General features: G+C 39.7%; 1 protein-coding gene across 4 annotated transcripts; it reads right to left on the reverse strand.

The window, feature by feature from the left end:
- Positions 1 to 1,159: 1,159 nt before the first annotated feature.
- Positions 1,160 to 18,618, reverse strand: CCDC82 (coiled-coil domain containing 82). 4 transcript variants are annotated; one of them, XM_064170342.1, is made up of 8 exons: positions 18,393 to 18,618; positions 17,380 to 17,926; positions 16,756 to 16,975; positions 15,558 to 15,650; positions 12,955 to 13,079; positions 11,819 to 11,989; positions 4,515 to 4,700; positions 1,160 to 3,956 (listed from the first exon to the last, which is right to left on the reverse strand). In XM_064170342.1, exons 2-8 carry the CDS (start codon positions 17,917 to 17,919, stop codon positions 3,891 to 3,893), a joined length of 1,401 nt encoding a protein of 466 aa, XP_064026412.1. In that variant the 5' UTR covers positions 17,920 to 17,926; positions 18,393 to 18,618; the 3' UTR covers positions 1,160 to 3,890. The 4 variants fall into 4 exon arrangements, with proteins under 4 accessions (XP_064026412.1, XP_064026421.1, XP_064026403.1 ...); XM_064170351.1 differs by having other exon boundaries at positions 18,379 to 18,618; XM_064170333.1 differs by lacking the exon at positions 18,393 to 18,618 and adding an exon at positions 18,107 to 18,159.
- Between the last annotated feature and the right edge of the window lie 348 nt (positions 18,619 to 18,966).

The following is an 18,966-nucleotide window of genomic DNA, read 5'->3' on the forward strand; positions in this document are numbered from 1 at the left end:
CTAGGATTCTATGATTCCGTAAGTCTTTAGTTACCCAATAAAAAGTAGACTAGAGGAGCAAAGCCTAGGAATTGCCTGTAATTGCCTACTGAACTGCTAGAAATAGCTGCTTTTTGGAAACAGAAGCCTTCACCATCGAAAAAATGACAGTAAGAGCTATCTACTGTTAGCAAAGTTACCATCCCAATTGATCCACATACAGAATCATAGAATCAAGCAAGGACCGTGACTCCACCACCTCCCTGGGCAGCCCATCCCAATGCCAATCACTCTCTCTGGCAAGAACTTTTCCTAACATCCAGACTATACTTTCCCCCAGCACAACTTGAAACTGTGTCCCCTTATTCTATTGCTGGTTGCCTGGGAGAAGAGGCCACCCCACACCTGGCTACAATGTCCCTTCAGGTAGTTGTAGACAGCAATGAGGTCACCCCTGAGCCTCCTCCAGGCCCTTCCTTAAGTCTGTCTGCATAAACAGAGTGAGTGAGTGAGGTTGGGAGTGAGGAGGGGGCAGCCAGCAGGACAAGGGAGGTTATTCTGCTCCTGTACTCAGCACTGCTCAGGCCACACCTTGAGTACTGTGTCCAGTTCTGGGCCTTGCAGTTCAAGAAAGATGTTGAGGTACTGGACCATGTCCTGAGAAGGGCGACAAAGCTGGTGAGAGGCCTGGAGCACAGCCCGGTGAGGAGAGGCTGAGGGTGTGCAGCCTGGAGGAGGCTCAGGGATGACCTCATTGCTGTCTACAACTACCTGAAGGAAGGCTGTAGCCAGGTGGGGTTGGTGTCTTCTCCCAGGCAACCAGCAAAAGAACAAGGGGACACAGTCTCAAGCTGTGCCGGGGTAAGTATAGGCTGGATGTTAGGAGGAAGTTCTTGCCAGAGAGTGATTTGCCACTGGAATGGGCTGCCCAGGGAGGTTGTGGTCACCGTCCCTAGGGGTGTTTAAGCAAAGCCTGGATGAGGCACTTAGTGCCATGGTCTGGTTGACTGGATAGGGCTGGGTGATAGGTTGGACTGGATGATCTTGGAGGTTTCTTCCAATCTGGTTGATTCTATGAAAGTAGATAGCTCATACTTCTCTGGTGAATGACGAGAAGTTGAGAAACATGATCTGGGAGATATAAAAAAATGAAACCCAAGCAAGCCTAACCAAAACCTAATCACTGGAACACTTTATCACTTTTAATTTTCAATCAAAATGTATTTGTGCAATACTACCAGTAATCAGCAATCCAAATTTTCCCAAACTTATTTTTATCTTGGTAGCAAACAGTTATGATGCAGCAAAGTGAGAAAATAATTCACCTTGATAGATAAACTAAAAAAAAAACCTCACCCCCCTCAAAAAAAAACAGTTTACCTTGTTTTCAGAATCCAGAAGGTAGCAGAAATTAAGACCAGTCAGAAAGGCTCCAACAAGGCATTATGTTGTACAAAACTAATTCAGAATGGTTTTCCTCTGTAAGAATAAAGTTACTCTGCACCTAAGAGTTGTTTTACATTTCTTGAGAAGCCAACAAATGTGCACAGAGATTTTGCTAACAGAAAGAGCTGGGGCATCAAGAGGCTTTTTTTTTTCTCTCAAGGGGATATATGAGATGAATTCCTGAGTACTTTCAGGTTGATGAATGTGTTCCCACCTATATTGTCAGAACAGGGATGAAGAAGAAAAAGAATATATTTCCTTCAGCCTTAGTAACTAGAAAAAGAGGTATAAATATGTAAATATTCTGAGAATTGATAAAAGTAATAGTTAAGGTATAGAAAGAATATTTTCAGTGTAAGTTTACCTGAGAGAAAGCCTCAATCTGTTTAGTTGGATTTTTCATGTTGGTTTATAAATCTTCTGTCTGTATGTGGTACAAGAGAGAACTGCTGATATTAGCTTACTCTAACAGCATCTAAATCATTGCTCAATTTCAGTGTCTTAAAAAAGCAGTTCATTTCTTACAATGAATGCTGCAACTGATTCACAAATCTAAGATGCTGTCCCTCAGGAAAAAAGCCAACAGATGTTCACCATTAAGTGATACACCTGGCAGCAGCTGTCCAGCCAGTCAGCCTGTCTGTTCCCAGTAGAGTGGCATAATGAATGTGGGCATTTCTTATGGACAAAGAGAGAGAAATTAGGTTATGTTAGTTTTGCTTCTGGAAAGCAGCTTTTTAAAAGAATCTAGAGTGTTAACATCTTCCTTTCCATTAAGTTGCTCAGCCACTGAAGAATGATAAAGAGTATGTGCATACAGCAGGATGCAGAAACAGTTCCTAACTAGATTCAAAACCTTGCACCCTGTACCTTATCTTAGGCTACATCTAATTAATTTCATATGCAGCACCAAGTGCAGGGACAGAATCATAGACTGGTTTGTGTTGGAAGGGACTTTTGAAAACCATCATGGCCAGGTCTGCCTTCCACTAGATCATGTTGCTCTAAGCCCTGCCCAACTGACCGTAAGCACTTCCAAAGATGGGGCACTCACAACTTTTCTAGGCAACCTATGCTAGTGTCTCACCACCCTCATCATAAAAATTTCCTTACTTACATCCATCTACACTACCCTCTTTCAGTTTAAAGCTATTACTTCTTGTCCTATCATGCCCTTGTAAAAAAGTGTCACAATTTTTTTTACAGGCTCCCTTTAAGTACTGAAAGACCACAATGAAGTGTCCTCAGTTTTCTCTTCTCCAGGCTGAATAATTCCAACTCTCTCAGCCTTTCTTCATAGCAGAGGTGTTCCAGCCCCCTGATTATTTTTGTAGCTTTCCTCTGTACTGGCTCCAATAGGCTTGTGTCTTTCCTATACTGAGGACTCCAGAGCTGGGCACAGTACTCCACCTGCCATCTCACAAGACTAGAAGAATAGAATCACCGCCTTCAAATTGCCAGCCATGCTTTTTTTAAAGTAGATCAGGAAACAAGGGGGTCTTTGGGCTGCAAGTGCACATTGCTGGCTCATATCCAAATATTCAGAATGGAGAGGCAGTACTTAACCCTTTTAACTCCTCAAAATTCACTCCCCTGCCCCCCCCCACAAACTCTGATTTGGGCTTCAATTCAGGTAAGCTGAACAAGAGTAAAGTAACTCCTAATCTGTGTTAAATTACACTGGAAGAATTCTTGCTTGTCTTGCCTGACCACATTAATCCATTTTAGAGTTACTGCAAGTTGTGGCCATTATGTCTGCACAACTCAATTTGATGTTTAATATATCAGTAAATTGCCCCAGCTGCTTATCAGAGACAGTATTGTGGATCAACATGTTCATTTAGGTAGCTAAGCTGAAGTCTCTATGATGCCTCTACTGTGACTCATCACCCACTAAGAGAGGAATGACTATTGTGCTGCAAATGCAGCTAGGACTGTAAAGCATTTCCTCTGCTGTCTTGCAACAGTCTATACCGGTTCCCCAGAGGGAAGGTAGATCATTGCATTTGGTGCTGCTTATTTATCATTCTAAAAGGTTGGACTTACTTGCACATAATCAGCAACAAGTACGGTAAGATGAAAGCTACATGTTGTTGTACAACAAGAACCTCTCAAAAAATACCTACTGCAAAAGGTGTCCACATCTCCTACTTTCCCTATGAAGCAACTCAATATAAATAAGTGGAAGTTTATCTCACAGATAAACAGATATTGATGTTATTTTTCTGAACAGAAGGAAACTTAAAGTGACCTATGCAAGTGAGACTGGAAGGGCTAATTGGGTAAAATTTTAGGTTATTATTGACACAGACAACAAAAAAAAAAAAAGTACAACACACTCTCAAACAGTAGTTTAAAGGCTTATGAATTTAACATAGCCTAAAAAGAAACACAAAGATTAAGCAAACAAAGTGCATGTAGACAAAGCAGGTCATTCGAATTTTATATGTCTTTCACATGACTACTTAATCCATTTTCTCTTCTTGGAAATTGTCTGCATCACTCATGAAGTCTTCAAGATCACCATATCTCTGCAAATAAAATAAAGCCTGTATTATTTTATCAATGTTTAGTGCATGAATTACATAAAGGCTGGGTTTTTTTTTCCTTTTTTCTTCAATACATTCTTGTTAATGTCTGTAATGATTCAGAAGCAATGATATCTGAAAGCTTGCTAAATACATTTGTGGAAGTGGTCTTAAAATTGTTTATGAAGTGTTTCTGAATAATTCAGAGTACTTCAGTGTAAAGAGAAGAATAAAATAATCTTGCTGTGTCTCATGTAGGGGTTTCCAATCTTTCCAAGTTACAGCTTTAGTTTGTTGTGTTGCTGCTTTCACGTGAAACTAGAGCCTGCCCACCACAGCTCAGAGATTACACAGCTGTCAAAAAACTTCGTGTCAAATGTTGACTCAAGCTCTGTGTGAACACAGAAGCAAAGCACTGTTTGAGAGACTGAGCCAACAGAGGTGGACGAATGGTTAATCCCAGTTATATTATAGAAGCCCAGTAATTCAGAGCTGATTAATTAAATCAGGCATTTTATGGTCAGACATTATGGAAATGGATACCTCAAATAACTGTCATACCTTCTGAATCCACCCACTGTCTTCCAATTGGCTGAAAAGCCGATCGACTGTGTCTTTGACTGGTTCATCCACAACACCATCCACCTCAGCAATGGAGCTGCAATCCATATACAACTTGTATTTGAAGTGCTTCAAATTATGATAAACTCTTGTACGATCTGCACACACTTTGCCAACCTTCAGAATCTAGGCCAAAATGAACAAATCATTCTCTCTGGTAGAACTGTGACAATACAAAGAACATTTAAGTCAGTTTATTTGGTTAGTGAGTCTAGGAAGAGGTTTTTTAGTAATGAAGTAAACAGAATGACACTACATGCATAAATTCTGTGCAGGACCACATAGTTTTCATAGTCACCAAAGAACAATTTTTGAGCCAGCAGGCAGCCAGGTGCAATGGCAGCTTATCAGTAATGCTTCCTTGCAAACACAAGCACGTAAAACCAAGCTTGTTCTACAACTGGTGAAACTCTGTTACAACAAATCACTGACATTTTTAGACAATCATCATATTGTGAAAGCAGAGGAAAAGAAATTATGATTGCTTTTGCTTAATAAGTAGTAATTCCTAGAGACGTGAAATATCAGTTCTAGTATTTTGTAGGCTGACTAATATTAAATATTGCTTCCAGAAATGGATATGAATACAAACAGACACATGCCTAGAAACCCATATTTAATAAGTATGTAAAGACATTTGATTTCATAAAATCAAAATATAAACCCAAGGCTTCATATAGTCCAAATGCTACTCTGCAACTATCTGGGTGGTATAGCTAGGCAACAGTGCTGTAGAAATCAAAGCCTCTATCTTCCACTTACTGCAAGGTCTACAATTTCCATGCAGAAAAGACAGAGCTGTCATATTTAAAGAGGTTTATTTACAGCAGTATTTATAGATCAACAATTGGTAAATATATAATCAGAGCATGGATTACAATAGATTCATTATCATCTATCAGCATTAACATGATGTACAGCAAATATTTGCACTCATCATGAACTCAGATTTTAAGCAGTGAAAGTGTTTAGCAGAAAGCACTAGATAATATATAGCTTGCAATAATCTTTGGCAATACTAAATCTTTGCTAAGAGTATGTGAATTTGAAGCTGTAGGGAGGGAGAAAGTCACATTTCATCTTGATTGAAGGACATTCTGTGTTTCACAAGAGACAAGTTTTGTTCCTTTTCTACAAGAGAAGTAGCTGAAGTACATATGACAAAGATCAGAAGAGGAACCCACAGGTACACCAATGGATTGGCTTTGTCTCCAGCCCATGGAGACAAAGCTTATCAGGTAAGAAATACACATCTGGCTCATTTTCAAAGGCCAGGTTTTCTACAATAAACTGCAATATAACAAACATAGGAGTAAAGAAGTTCAGCTCCTGATACATGCAGGAGAAATTGATTTAGTTTTACTAAAAAGAAGACCCATCACAGAATGGTAGGTGTTGAAAGGGACCTCTGAACATCACCTAGTCCAACTCCCCTGGTCACACTTGAAGAAGGTCACACCTTTGTGAGTAACAAGCAGGTTAACAGCTAAAAGTCAAATTTCTTTGCATCAGTAAGAGAAGCTGCAATTGTGTTGCTATTTCAGACTACACACATGTATCAAAAAGCCAGAAGTGTTCTGTGTTGCAGAAGAATCTCTTCTGAGCCACAACAATGATACCGTTTATGGCTGTCACTGGTAGTAAATGGAATGCTCTTTTAAATTATGAGAAGATTAAGTTTTAGTAAGTGCTTTTAACCTGCATTTTCAGGAAGCTTTTCCTAATGCATCATCAAGCGTCTCAGTAACTGTGAGCAACAGTTTCCCAAAGTGACCTACTTGTACAACCTAGCACTAGCAGTATCTACTGGTAAATGTGCTTTTCTGTTACTGTCATTATAAAGATTATATGAATGAAATATATATTTTATTAAAATATAGGAATATACTTAATTCCTTAAATTTATTAACCAGCAGCTTGTGCTGGCTTGACTTAGAACAAATCATGTTCGGTGAGTTTACTTTTCAGCTCAGTCTCTCCTTAGTCACTGCACTTTCTGCAGTTAATGGCATGTTTTCACAGACACTGTCTGCTTCCAGTAGTGATAACACTCAATGCTTTTAGCTAGTATCAAGGGTTGGTATGCAGACCAAGGTCACTGCTAAATCTTGTGTACTATGTGAGTGTGCAGAATAAAAGGTCACACCTACAGAGAGAATGAGACAGTTCAGGTGACCCTAAATTGATCAACAAGGAATTCTATTCCATATAAACCATTTTCCATAGAAAGCTGAAGGTTAGGCTTATTTTTTCTTCTTCACTTCCTCATCTTCAATGGCCAGAATCCCAGGAGGGCTCTAGTCATTCTGCCTTTGATCCCTATCCATAAGCTCCTGAATCCAGTTCCAGAATACCGTTTCTGAATCTGGTTCCCACCTGCTGCTGAGTTCAGTCTGGGGCTTCTGTCACAGAATCTGTAGTGATGGTGGCTAACTGCTATGAGGTAGGTGGGTTCAGTGGTGACTTTGTTTATATATTTGATTTTTATTCTTGTTTTTTCCCATTGAAGCTGTTTTAGTTTTTCAATCTGGAAGTGTCCCTTATTCCCTTTATCTTTCCACTGGGAAGGGAGAGAGGCTGGTAGAGACTGTCATTTGTTTAGTGGCCAGCCCAGCCCTTAACACAGCTCAGCTAACAAAAGCTCAAAGCAAAATAGACACATGAACTCAAAAGAATTTTTTATCTGACCTACAATAGGCTAGTTTTGAACTGAAATTTTAAACATCTTGAGATAAAAAAAAAAATCAATCCCATTACTACATTGCAACTCTCTACTGACCATGTACATGTACCTACATACAACTCCATTTTCTTTTCTACCCGAAACTGAAAAGCTAAGGTTTGTGTTCAGTGCTACAGGTTCTTCTGAAGGACAAGGCCTACAAAAAAATGCATTCAAATTCCCAGAAGTATCATTTTAAGTATTGAAACAATCAAGAACTGAGCTGTGGTGTTTCACAAAGCATTTCATAACTTTTCCAGTACCCTGAGAAATAAGGTTTTGCATCGGGAACATTATGTGATGTAACATAGGAGATACCATATTACATCAAACTTATGGCTCGGTTCTTTCCCTGACAATAGCTAGCAGGAGATAATTAGGAAGTTAGTGTAAGAGGCAAGATGAACACCAGAACGATCACAGCTTCCATCAGTCAGCACCTAAGAGTCTGTATCATCCCAAATGTCATGTTCCAGAGTGTGGAAGAAGGTTCCCTAAGAACCTGTCTAATCTCTTTTGGGACCCACTAACACTTCTCACATTCAAAATATCTTGTGGCAATGAGTTTCATAGCTGCCTTATGTGCAAGGTGTAAAGCATTTCTACATTGGAAAAATGGCACAGCAGACAGTTAAGTACCATATAATATCATCGTGTACTGTGCTTTTAAAGCAAGAATGGTTATGTAAAAATACAATGTTATTTCACAATGCAGCTTTGGAAAGAATCTCAGTACTGTACTGCTTCTAATTTTTTCCTCTCACAGGTCTCAGTGACTCTGTTCTAAGGATTAACTTATCTGCTCAAGCTGGCCATATCAGCCAAAGTTGTGTTAAATCACTTTGTATGGAATGCAGGAACATAGCCTGACAATAGCACAACATGTAATGACTGAATCCGTCTCCTCTAAGCATGATAATAAATGGAAGTAGAACATTGTGCCTGAGTAGAAAAGAGTTTATAATCCAGGCAACAGAGGAGCACAGAAGTGTGGGGGACACCTATGTCTCTGAATCGTTTGATTCCCCTGACCACAGAGGAATGAGAATTGGCAGCTACTCAGAGACAGTCGCTGCAAGCCTAAGCAAAACCAAACAGCTGTTTCTCTTCTCTTTCTACTGGTGAAGCAGAATACTTCAGAGATGAGAGAAAATGAAAGTTTTATGCAGAAGAAGAGAGTTGGAGGTCTGGTTTTGTTTTCTCCATATCTACCTCTCCCAGGTAATTTCAAATAAAACTTCAGAAAACAGTCCAACTCTGTGCTTTCATTCAACCTGACCTGCCAGTGATGAATTGCCTTCTCTTTCAGTCAATCAGGTCCTCAAAACGCCAGTTTTATGTAGCTCTGTGTGCCTTTTTTCCTTCCCTTCTTCCTTTTTTTATCTCAATTGGCAGGAAAAGTTGATCGATGCACTGCCAGAAGAGTTTCAAAGACTAGTTGAAAACTGTACCTTTAGTGCAATAAATTATAGGTCACCAGAATAACAGGAATGTTGCACTGCAAAGGCACTATCAAAACTTACTGGAAAGTACTCAAAACCCACCTCTCCTGGGTATGTTCTACAGCCCCTGAGTTATACTGCGTATGTACATGGCAGGCACCTCACCAGATGCTGGGGTACACAGGGTAAAAACTTTCATTTTCTTCTGTGAGGAGGACAAAAATGCACTGGCAAGTTAGTTTGATATGCAGTAAGATATTTCAAGCTTTTTCTGAAGTTAAAAGTAGCCAATGCTTTTTGTAGGACGTTTGGACAGCAGTGAAATAACTGCTACTGCTATCTCCACAGTTAGGTTGGAAGCTGAAAGAAAGATTAGGTTATTGTGCTAGCTCACTTATTATTTCTTGTTAGGTAAGGCACACAATTCTCATGAAAAACTGAAGACTTTTAAATTACTGATCTACATTTAGAGACCCATACGGGTGCTGATGGACTGAAGTTATCAGTGCTCGTACGACTGCCAAGGACTTACTGTTTTGCAGCAATAAACTAGGGGAAAAGCCTTGCTGGAAATGCCTAGACCTCTTGACTATCTCATGCACAGGCAGTCTTATCAAAACAAAGTCTTAACAACTGTTACTCAAAGGCACTGTGATCTACTGAAGAAAAACTAAAGGCACAGATTTTGCTAGATTCTACCTGACATGCAGAGCCCAATATGATGACGTAATGACAATCACACTGACACTCCTCAAATCTCTAAGCTGGAATATTCTATTTGCAAAGATCCAAGCACCACAGGCTTGAGCTTCAGTAAGGTGTGCTAAGGTGTACTTCTAGTTTGATGATGGTTTCACCTTGGTTTTATGTAAGAAATCCTACTATTCTGCCTTTCAAAATCTACCATAGATACAACTTGCTTTGGTACTTTTTTGTTTTCAGCACATACTTTGAGGAACTTTAGCTGTGCTCAGAAAGTTTTGTATATTCACGAAAAAGAAAGTACTTTCTACACTTCCTAAAAGGGACTAAAAGCAGAACCTGGATAGCAGCCTGGTACACAGTTGTAGCAATATTTTACTCTTTACAAATTGTTTGCTTTGAGTTTATCATAACAGATCATTAATTATCTTATTTAAGAAGGGGTTATGCACACCTAAGTATAACAACCCATACATTTGAATGGAAGATCCCTAAGTATGAAAAATCAGGTTCCTAAGAGTCAATGGCTTCAAATGTCTCAGCTGTAAAATATAACAAAATCTACTGCCTTAGTCATCTAAAATGAATGTAACAATATGAAAGATTTCCTTCCAGAAATATAATTTAATCCAAAATGTCCTAGTAGAGACAACTGAGAAAAAGATGCAAGACTACTTAAATTGAATTTTTGTCTAGTTTGGACAATTAGTTCTGACAATGCAGTAAGAAAAAAGTAATTTAATCCAAAATGTCCCAGTAGAGATAACTGAGAAAAAGATGCAAGACTACCTAAATTAATTTTTTTTCTAGTTCTGACAATGCAGTAAGAAAAAGGCTGTAATAAAATATTCTGAAGTAGTAAAGAACAAATCTCAAAAGTAATTTTAAGTGTTAATGCAAGTGAGATGTCAAGATAATCTGTCCTGGGTAAATAGCTACAAGGGAAACAGCAACTGTGAAAAATTCTGAAGGAAGATGCAGTAAATTCTGACTAAGCTGTACTTCAGCTATCAGTGACAGTAGCATTATTTCACTTGGTGCTCTGACCTAGAGCAAACAAGAACTGCTGAAGTGTGCATGGACACTCCAACAGACAGAGGTATAGTAGGCATAAAATTAGTGACCCTAGTGACTCAGCGTCAAATGTCTTCAACAAAACAGAAGACACAATCATTCAGTGGAGGTTGTTGTCCGTTATACATAAAGTTACTTTTATAATTACTTTCTAAAATATAACCAATGCAAGAGTCCTGCTGAGAAAGCCTTAAGGGCATTATAGGTGCACACAAAAGTAAAGGGATTTCAAGTGGTCCAGTTTCAGTGAAAAGGTATTCTGACACTTAAAATACGTGTAAATCTGAGGCAAATGCTGTTCTTGATTTAACCTCAGACTCCTGGCAGAAGGAGATCAGATCTATTCAGGATTGTTGTAGTATTTCTCAGGTACTTGGTGAAAATCAGGAATGCCAGGCATGTTCAGAGCTTCACTCACTCATGCAATTTCTTTACTATTTTTCCTTCCTTTAGGATATGCATCCACTTTAGGATTTTCAATCTTTCACTAACTGTTCTCTGACAAAACAAAAAGCTACTTTAAAAATAACTGGTTGAGTGCTCACATTAGAACTTTGGTTAGTATGTCAACCTTCAAGTGTGCTGTCAGCCTTTTTAACAGAGTTTCAGACTGGCTCCCCATGCACCACAAAATACATGCATTCTGAGCAGGATGTGTAGAATGCTATGTACTTAGAATTTCCTTCTTGACCCAGATGAGACTCAGACTGTAGAGACTTGAAGCAGAACAAAAACTGAGGCACATGTCAATCTTGACTTGAGGGCAAGAGTTATCAAGAAACCCTAATGTATGTCTTAGAGCCATTTTATCTTTTTTGTCATGAAGTGCAGCTTATGCTTGAGTCTACTTATCAGTGCTTACCGCACTGCAAGTACATGTGCTGCATCAGGTGCTAATATTAAGTGGCAAAAATAGGAAGGAGACCTCTCATTGTGATGCAGGAAAAATCAAAGCTGATGTAAAAACATCAGACTTACTTTCTTGAAGGAAATATTTTTCATGACCTCTTTCCCAACACATGAAGAAGGATGGGGGTTGGAAGCAGAGGAAAACACCTCTGTTCATCTATTTAAGTTTCACAGGAACTTCCTTTGTAATTTCTAGCTAAATACAAGACTATAATCCTCCAAATTGCATAAGAGTCCTCATATTAAGAAAAATTAACACAACAAATGAAAGTACAGCAGCTTAACTCTTGACTCTAGCATTACAGATATTAGATGTGTTGAAAGGTTTTCTCTGACCTCCTGTAGCACTAAGCGGAGCTTAAGAATAATTATATAGGGTGCCTGTTTGAAGTTACCTGCTTGTCATCTGACATGAAGTCATCCACTTCCAGTGTTGTGCTATTATAAAGCTTTCCAGAGAGCAGCACATTAAACTTGCAGTACCGATTCATCTCACAGGCCTGACAAGACACCAGTTCTGAATTTTTCATGACTATGCGAACATCTGGGTAACAATCTACACGCTCCTGAAAAACAGATTAAAGAATCTCCATCCACTGAAAGATGTCTCAAATAAGCTGCTGACTACTCTGTACTTGCACAGAATTAGTGTAAAAGAAATCAAGAGGTTCAAAACTAAGACTTTCACTGCAGTTGCAAACATAAAGCTTCTCAATCACTTTCCAACATTTCATTCAGTTTTAGTTCATCAATTCTTTCTTTTGGCTTCAGATCTAAAGAATGGCTCCTCCACCCTGGTTATTTTATTTTCTCTCATCTCTTTTGGAGGGGGCTTCAAATAAATACACTGTATCTTTCCACTGCCTAGGCTTCTCCCAGGCAATCACCCATAGAACAAGGGGACACAGTCTCAAGTTGTGCTGGGGGAAGTACAGGCTGGATGTTAGGAGGAAGTTCCTCCCAGAGAGAGTGATTGCCATTGGACTGGGCTGCCCAGGGAGGTGGTGGAGTCACCATCCCTGGAGGTGTTCAAGAAAAGACTGGATAAGGCACTTAGTACCATGGATTAGTTGACTGGATAGGGCTTGGTGCTAGGTTGGACTGGATGATCTTGGAGGTCTCTTCCAACCTGGTTGATTCTAGGATTCTATGATTATTAGACCACCACATCTATCACATTAATGTTATTCTAGTGATTTGCATACAACTAGCTAATTGTACATCGACTTCTTTAAAGTAGAATAAGGTTTATGGTTTATCTTTTTGTGAGTGGAAGAAATTGGTTGTAACATTTAGCAAGTGACAGAAAGTTTCTCAGCCATCTGCTACAGTTGCCAGCATAAGCCTTTAGGTAACTGAGGACAGATTCTGTTCTGTTACCTGAATGTTTATCTGGTTATACATACTTTATGCGTTTATAACTATGAAGAGTATACACAATTATAGCAATTACTGTAGCTTTACTAAGAATTATAGTATTAAAAAAAAAGATTTGGAGTCCACTTCACTATTTGAAGAAGAAGCTACATACCTTGTATCGATCTTTCCAGCGACTTCTAGAGATTAAGTTCTCAAGACGAGGCCGAATGAAGCGGTCATCCAAATAATGAAGTGAGAGCAACATATCTTGTGCGTACTTCTTTTGTCTTGTTCCATCTGTTCAGTGAAAATCATTATTAATTTGCTGGCCACCCCAGGTTGCACAAGTTTCTTCAAATAAAATTTCCAAGGACATTCTGCCTCTGCTTACTAAGAGCTGTGAATGATTGTAATAAATTATTGCTGAATGCATTTGCTGTTGTTACCCCTAAGTGATCCATACATCTTTTATAAACTGGTATATTTAATTATTTTAAAAGTCTGCATCACAAGAGGTGCATGAATACTCTGCAATCAAGGTTAAAGTGAAAAGCTGTCTGCCCAAATGGACAGCCATTCATTTGATCCCATTTATAAGAATGGAAAGAGGTGAGGGGAAAATTACCATGACGTTGTCCAGTTTATATAAGGTGTTCATAATGTACAAAGGAGGAGGCTGCAAATCATGAAAACAAGACTGCTCTGAGCTGCTTTGCAGCAGAGATTTTGACAACTCTCTTCATCACTTATGAAGAACATAGAGAAACAGACCTTTACACTTTATTGGCACAGTCAGATGCAGTGTAAGTGCTTCCAAATGCTCATGCAAAATAAATAAGTATGAGGATGCGTAAAATTATCATTACTCCACAACTGTCTCCTTGTCCTGGTTTCAGCTGGGATAAAGTTATTTTTCTTCCCAGTAGCTAGTATGGTGCTGTGTTTCAGATTTGGTATAAGAATATTGTGAATAACACGCTGATGTTTCAGTTGTTGGTGAGTAGCACTTAACCTACATCAAGGATTTTTTTATTTTCCCATGGTATTCCAGGTGCACAAGAAGCTGGAAAAGAGCATGGCCAGGACAGCTGACTCAAACTAGCCAAAGGGATATGCCATACCCTAGAAATCATGCTGGGAGGGTCTGATCACTGCTCAGGGACAGACTGAGCATCAGTTAGTGGGTGGTGAGCAATTGCACTGTGCATCACTTTTCTTGGATTTTACTTTTCTTTTTGTTATATCCCTTTTCATTACTGGTATTATTATTATATTTTACTTTAACTATTAAACTGTTCTTACTTCAATCCATGAGGTTTTTTTCCCCCTGATTCTACTCAACATCTCACCACAGCAGGGAGGAGCAAGCGAGCAACTGTGTGCTGCTTAGTTGCCAGCAGGGGTTAAAACATGACACTCAAATGTGTGCTGGACTTCAAGAATTAAAAAAGACTTTCATAGATGCAGGCAATTTACACTGTATTGAACTTCACATATACAGACATGTAAATCCACTGAACTATCTTCCCTAGTCTTCTAGTAATTCTGCTGTCGAAGAAATATGACTGAGGAGGGTCACTGAGGACCTAGTTTTCTATATGAAACCACTCAATTGCCATTATCATCGTTGCCACCATAATTATAATTAATTAGTTTTCCATATACACTTCACATAAACATTTCATATACACTTCACATAAACATTAAGTCAGATGTAATAAAATCTTGAAGTGGCTGTGCTAGACCATAGAAAAAAACCTTCACAAGAAAAAGCAAGTCTGAACTCTAATAGTTAAGTAGGTGCTCAAGCCACACTAAATAAAATTCAATTCCATTAACTCAGAAAAATCCATTCTGTTACAAAAATATGTATCTTTGTAATATTACTCTATGCCCATACTATGCAATGGTCTTCAAAAAGACAGAATACAACCTCCAAGCCACTTGCAAAGCTGATCTACTTCCAGCACTGGCATAAGTTGTTAGGTCTGCAGAGCAGAAAAATTTTAAAATAGAAGTACGCTAAACTGTCAAAGTTTACTTACTACTTTTCAGAAGTTTGTTTACACTTGACAAAACAAAACAAAACTAACACTGAAAGAACTATCAGCTACAGATGAAAGATACTTAGTGCTCCAAGAATAATTTATTCTGAAGTCTGTGGTCTGATTCTGTTTCCCCATTTCCTCTTAGTTCCTGATGACACCAAAATTTTTGACACTTTGGTGACTCCTTCCACAACCTGACACTGACAGTCCTCTCATTAATCCTACTTTTGGTACTTCTGAAACTACAACTGAAGTTGCTGCTCAACCTCATTAGACCAAATGCCAGAGTACCTCCCCAGCAATAAAAAGACAAATACTGCCTGCAGTTGAAATTTATCTGAAAGCATAAAATTAAAAAAAAAGAAACCAACAAAAATAATGAGAGGCGGAGTAATTCCATATCTACCAAATCCCTCAGAAAAACCTACAAAGCAGAAAACATTTGGACAAAGTGATCCACTTTGAACTTAATTTCACTGATCAGTAACAGAGGAATACCTCCCTAAATCTTAGAATGTCTTCTAGGTTTAAAAGATTTAAGACAACACATTTCAGACATCTGTTTCAGACAGACTGCCTTCCCCTCCCACTCACAACGCTACAGAGCAGCAAAACCAAGGACAGATCTCAGTCCCATACTCTAATTAGGAGATACATCTTTCCTTAGAACAAATGTTTTTGCATAACTTCAAATACACTATTATATTACTTAATATAATTCACTTACCATATAGTGAGCTCAGAAAAGTGTCATCAATTGCATTTATGAGGAAAGCCCTTACTATTCTTTGGAAGTGCACATAATGACTGCAGCGAGGTACTGGGAAGAAAGCAACAGAACCAGAAGCTACTAAATAAACAATTTATATCAATATTAAAAGCACTGTAAAAAGAACTAATTTTGTTTACATTGTTGTAAATCAAGAATTTCAAAATCACTTAAACATGCATTTTAAAATAATTCCAATGTAAAATATCAGTACCCACCAGATCTTGCCTTTAAAAAGTGTTTCTCATCTCCATGATCTTAAAGAATTCTAGCATCCTACAGTCACTTTTCCTTTCAGCAAGGAGAACCCACAGAAAAAACTACAAACACTAAATAAATTATTTGTTCTATGAATAATAGCAGGAAATACTGCAAACCAGAAGGCTAAGCTTATGGGATTTTTGTAGTTTGTTTGGGTTGTTTTGCTTTGTCTTGGTTTTTATTTTCCTTTTTCTGCTTTCAAATACACACAATTCTTGTCAGATTTTTACTGGGGAAGAAATACCACAAATGCTCATGACCTTCTACACTAGCACCAACTGTCTAGTCTGAAGAACAAAATATCTAAGAAGATAACCAGCATAAAGTTCTGTTTCAAATCTCTCTAGATAACAGTTTTCACAATCAGCTTGAAAAGTTTTCTCAGTGCTGTTCAGCTGAAATTGCGTAACAGATTCAGTGACCCCTACAGATTTGTGCTCCCAAGTCTCAGCACTATGGAATAAAAACACTTTAAAAATAATACCAAGATCACAAAATCTAAATCTCATGGCAAAAAAAATTATCTCTCTGCCCAGAACAAAATTTGGCCAGAATTAACGTGGCTACTCTTAGCATGTATCACAAAATGAATAATGCTTTTAGGTTTCGACAGGAATGACTGTATCACAGGTAGCCTATTTCATCCTAAATCAGACCACCTTATAAAAAATAGATCCTAGCAACAGAGTTTCCCTTCCTTCCTCCCCAAATTTTATAGTCCTCTCAATAAGGTACAGGGAGATTGCAAAAGTTTTCTGTGGAAATTAGAGGACTTCCACAATAAATTGAAGTCTTTCAAGAATCTGCTTTTAAAATATCATATCCAATTACATAGTATTTTACTTACAGTCCATTAATATTCATTATAGCACTACCAGAAAGTTATACATCTTACACTGTGGTAAATAGTGAGCCAGCAACTCGCTATTTGATGTATTTAGTAGTTCCTTCTGTTGTGTCTGGTGTTCGCTCTGTGAATGTTCTATGTTGCCATCATCATCATCATCTTCCTCTACTATAAAATCTTTCATGCTGTCACTGTCAGTTTCACTACTTTCTGTTGGTGTGTGGAGCAAGTGACAAAGTGGTTCCTCTTCTGCTTCGTCATTAGAATCCTAATTAAAATTTAAGAAGTATTTCAATCACAAGAATTTTCACTATTTGCACTCAAAAAATACTGCATATAATGGGTAAGATTTTTGACCTTCTAATATTTGTTCAATTAACAAGAAATGATAAGTTTCAAAACAATGCATCATCCTGACTAGAAGACAGCTTTAAATCAGCCATCTCCATGTACCTCTCTTCAGTCAAGTTGTAGGAATTAAGCTAACTTGAGATCTCTAAGATACTTTGGCAGCTATCTAGTTAATGTATCAACTGTTAGATGTGGCAGAACTACTCATTTGTCATTACTAAAGCTCAAATCGAGATAAATAAGAACAGTGATTTATATAACTAGCCTTCACCTTCCTCTACATTATTTTCTCCACATGAATTTCAAAGGTAAAATCCAGACCTCACAATTTTCACTGCTGCAGGATCTCTGAGTTGCTCTTTGTCTTGCAAGGTCTTTCAATTTTGCAAACACGTTCTGTTTCCTACTAGTAGAAGTGTTTTCTGCTTTAAGAGGTTGCTGCTCCACAGAACTGTCATCTTCATCCATTATGCAGTGACGCTTAGCAAAAACTTTTCGAACAAGTATATCACTGCCCTCACTTTCATCACTGTCATATAAGACACAGGAGTTCAACCTTTTACGTTTCCCAGGCATGATACATTCATCCTCACCATCTTCTGTGACTTCCCCACCGTGGCTTTTTTCTTCCTGATCTGAAAGGTTATTCTTCACAACAGTTTCATCTTTTTTGTCTGCTTCATCTTCTGATGTGGTAGGTTCTTCTTCCTCAGAAGTATCTGAGGATTCGTCATTGCTGTCAAGTAGTACGAGCTCCCTTTTGGTACGCCTCCAATCAACTCGGGATTTGGAAGACGACACTTCTGCTCCCGCTGTCTTATTTCTTGTCTCGTATCTTCTGACAACTGCTTTTATCTCCATTGTCAGGCTGTAGCAAAACATCAAAATAAAAATTGTTAAAACAAAGCACACTTAGCACATGATCTCATTCAGGAAAAAAACGTAAGAGCATGCCCGCGTTGTTACATATGCATGGCTTAGGAGACACATGCCGAAATCAGCATCAAACACCACCAGGCATGAGCTGCAGCTTCTGAAGAGCATGCACCTTACTGAAAAACTGTAGGAGAGCAGAACTGGTCGCATCCAGCACGAATGAACTGAATAAAATCAGGTCTTAAATTCAGCCTCTGATTCCACAATCCCCACCACTGGAAGCTTAGGACCGACAGGCCACCGGCCCTACCCCCACCTGGCCCCCTGGCAGAAGGGCCCAGCGCGACACAGGCGCCCCGACAGGGCTCGCACTCAGCTGCCTGCAGAGCCCGAGCCAGTATTCCCGCTCACCACCGCGGCCATGACACAAACAAAAGCCCCAACCTTCAGCAACCCACCCGCAGCCGTTGCTTTGCGGTTAACGCTCCCGCGCCTCCTCGCACAGCCGCTGAGCAAAGACCTCCGCCCCGGCGCTGCGGGCGCCGCCATTGGCCGCGGCGATGTTTGCGGAAGTGCAGGCAGGCCGCAGGGAGAGGGGAGCGCTGTGTCACGTGGCGCGCCTAGGCGCTCGGGTTGGCGCGCAGGGCGGGAGTGCCGGAAGTGCGCGTTCGAATCCGCTGCCGGCGCGGAAGGGGGTTACACGCTGCGCTCGCCTCCCTTCCCCGCCTCATCCAGTACGTGCCGGGCAGTGGTACTGAGCGCTGGCTCGGCTGTGGGCAGCTCCCCGGCGCGGAAGGGGGTTACACGCTGCGCTCGCCTCCCTTCCCCGCCTCATCCAGTACGTGCCGGGCAGTGGTACTGAGCGCTGGCTCGGCTGTGGGCAGCTCCCCGGCGCGGAAGGGGGTTACACGCTGCGCTCGCCTCCCTTCCCCGCCTCATCCAGTAGGTGCCGGGCAGTGGTACTGAGCGCTGGCTCGGCTGTGGGCAGCTCCCCGGCGCGGAAGGGGGTTACACGCTGCGCTCGCCTCCCTT

The sequence above is a fragment of the Pogoniulus pusillus genome, chromosome 3, assembly GCF_015220805.1.
Source record: "Pogoniulus pusillus isolate bPogPus1 chromosome 3, bPogPus1.pri, whole genome shotgun sequence".
Lineage (NCBI taxonomy): Eukaryota > Metazoa > Chordata > Aves > Piciformes > Lybiidae > Pogoniulus > Pogoniulus pusillus.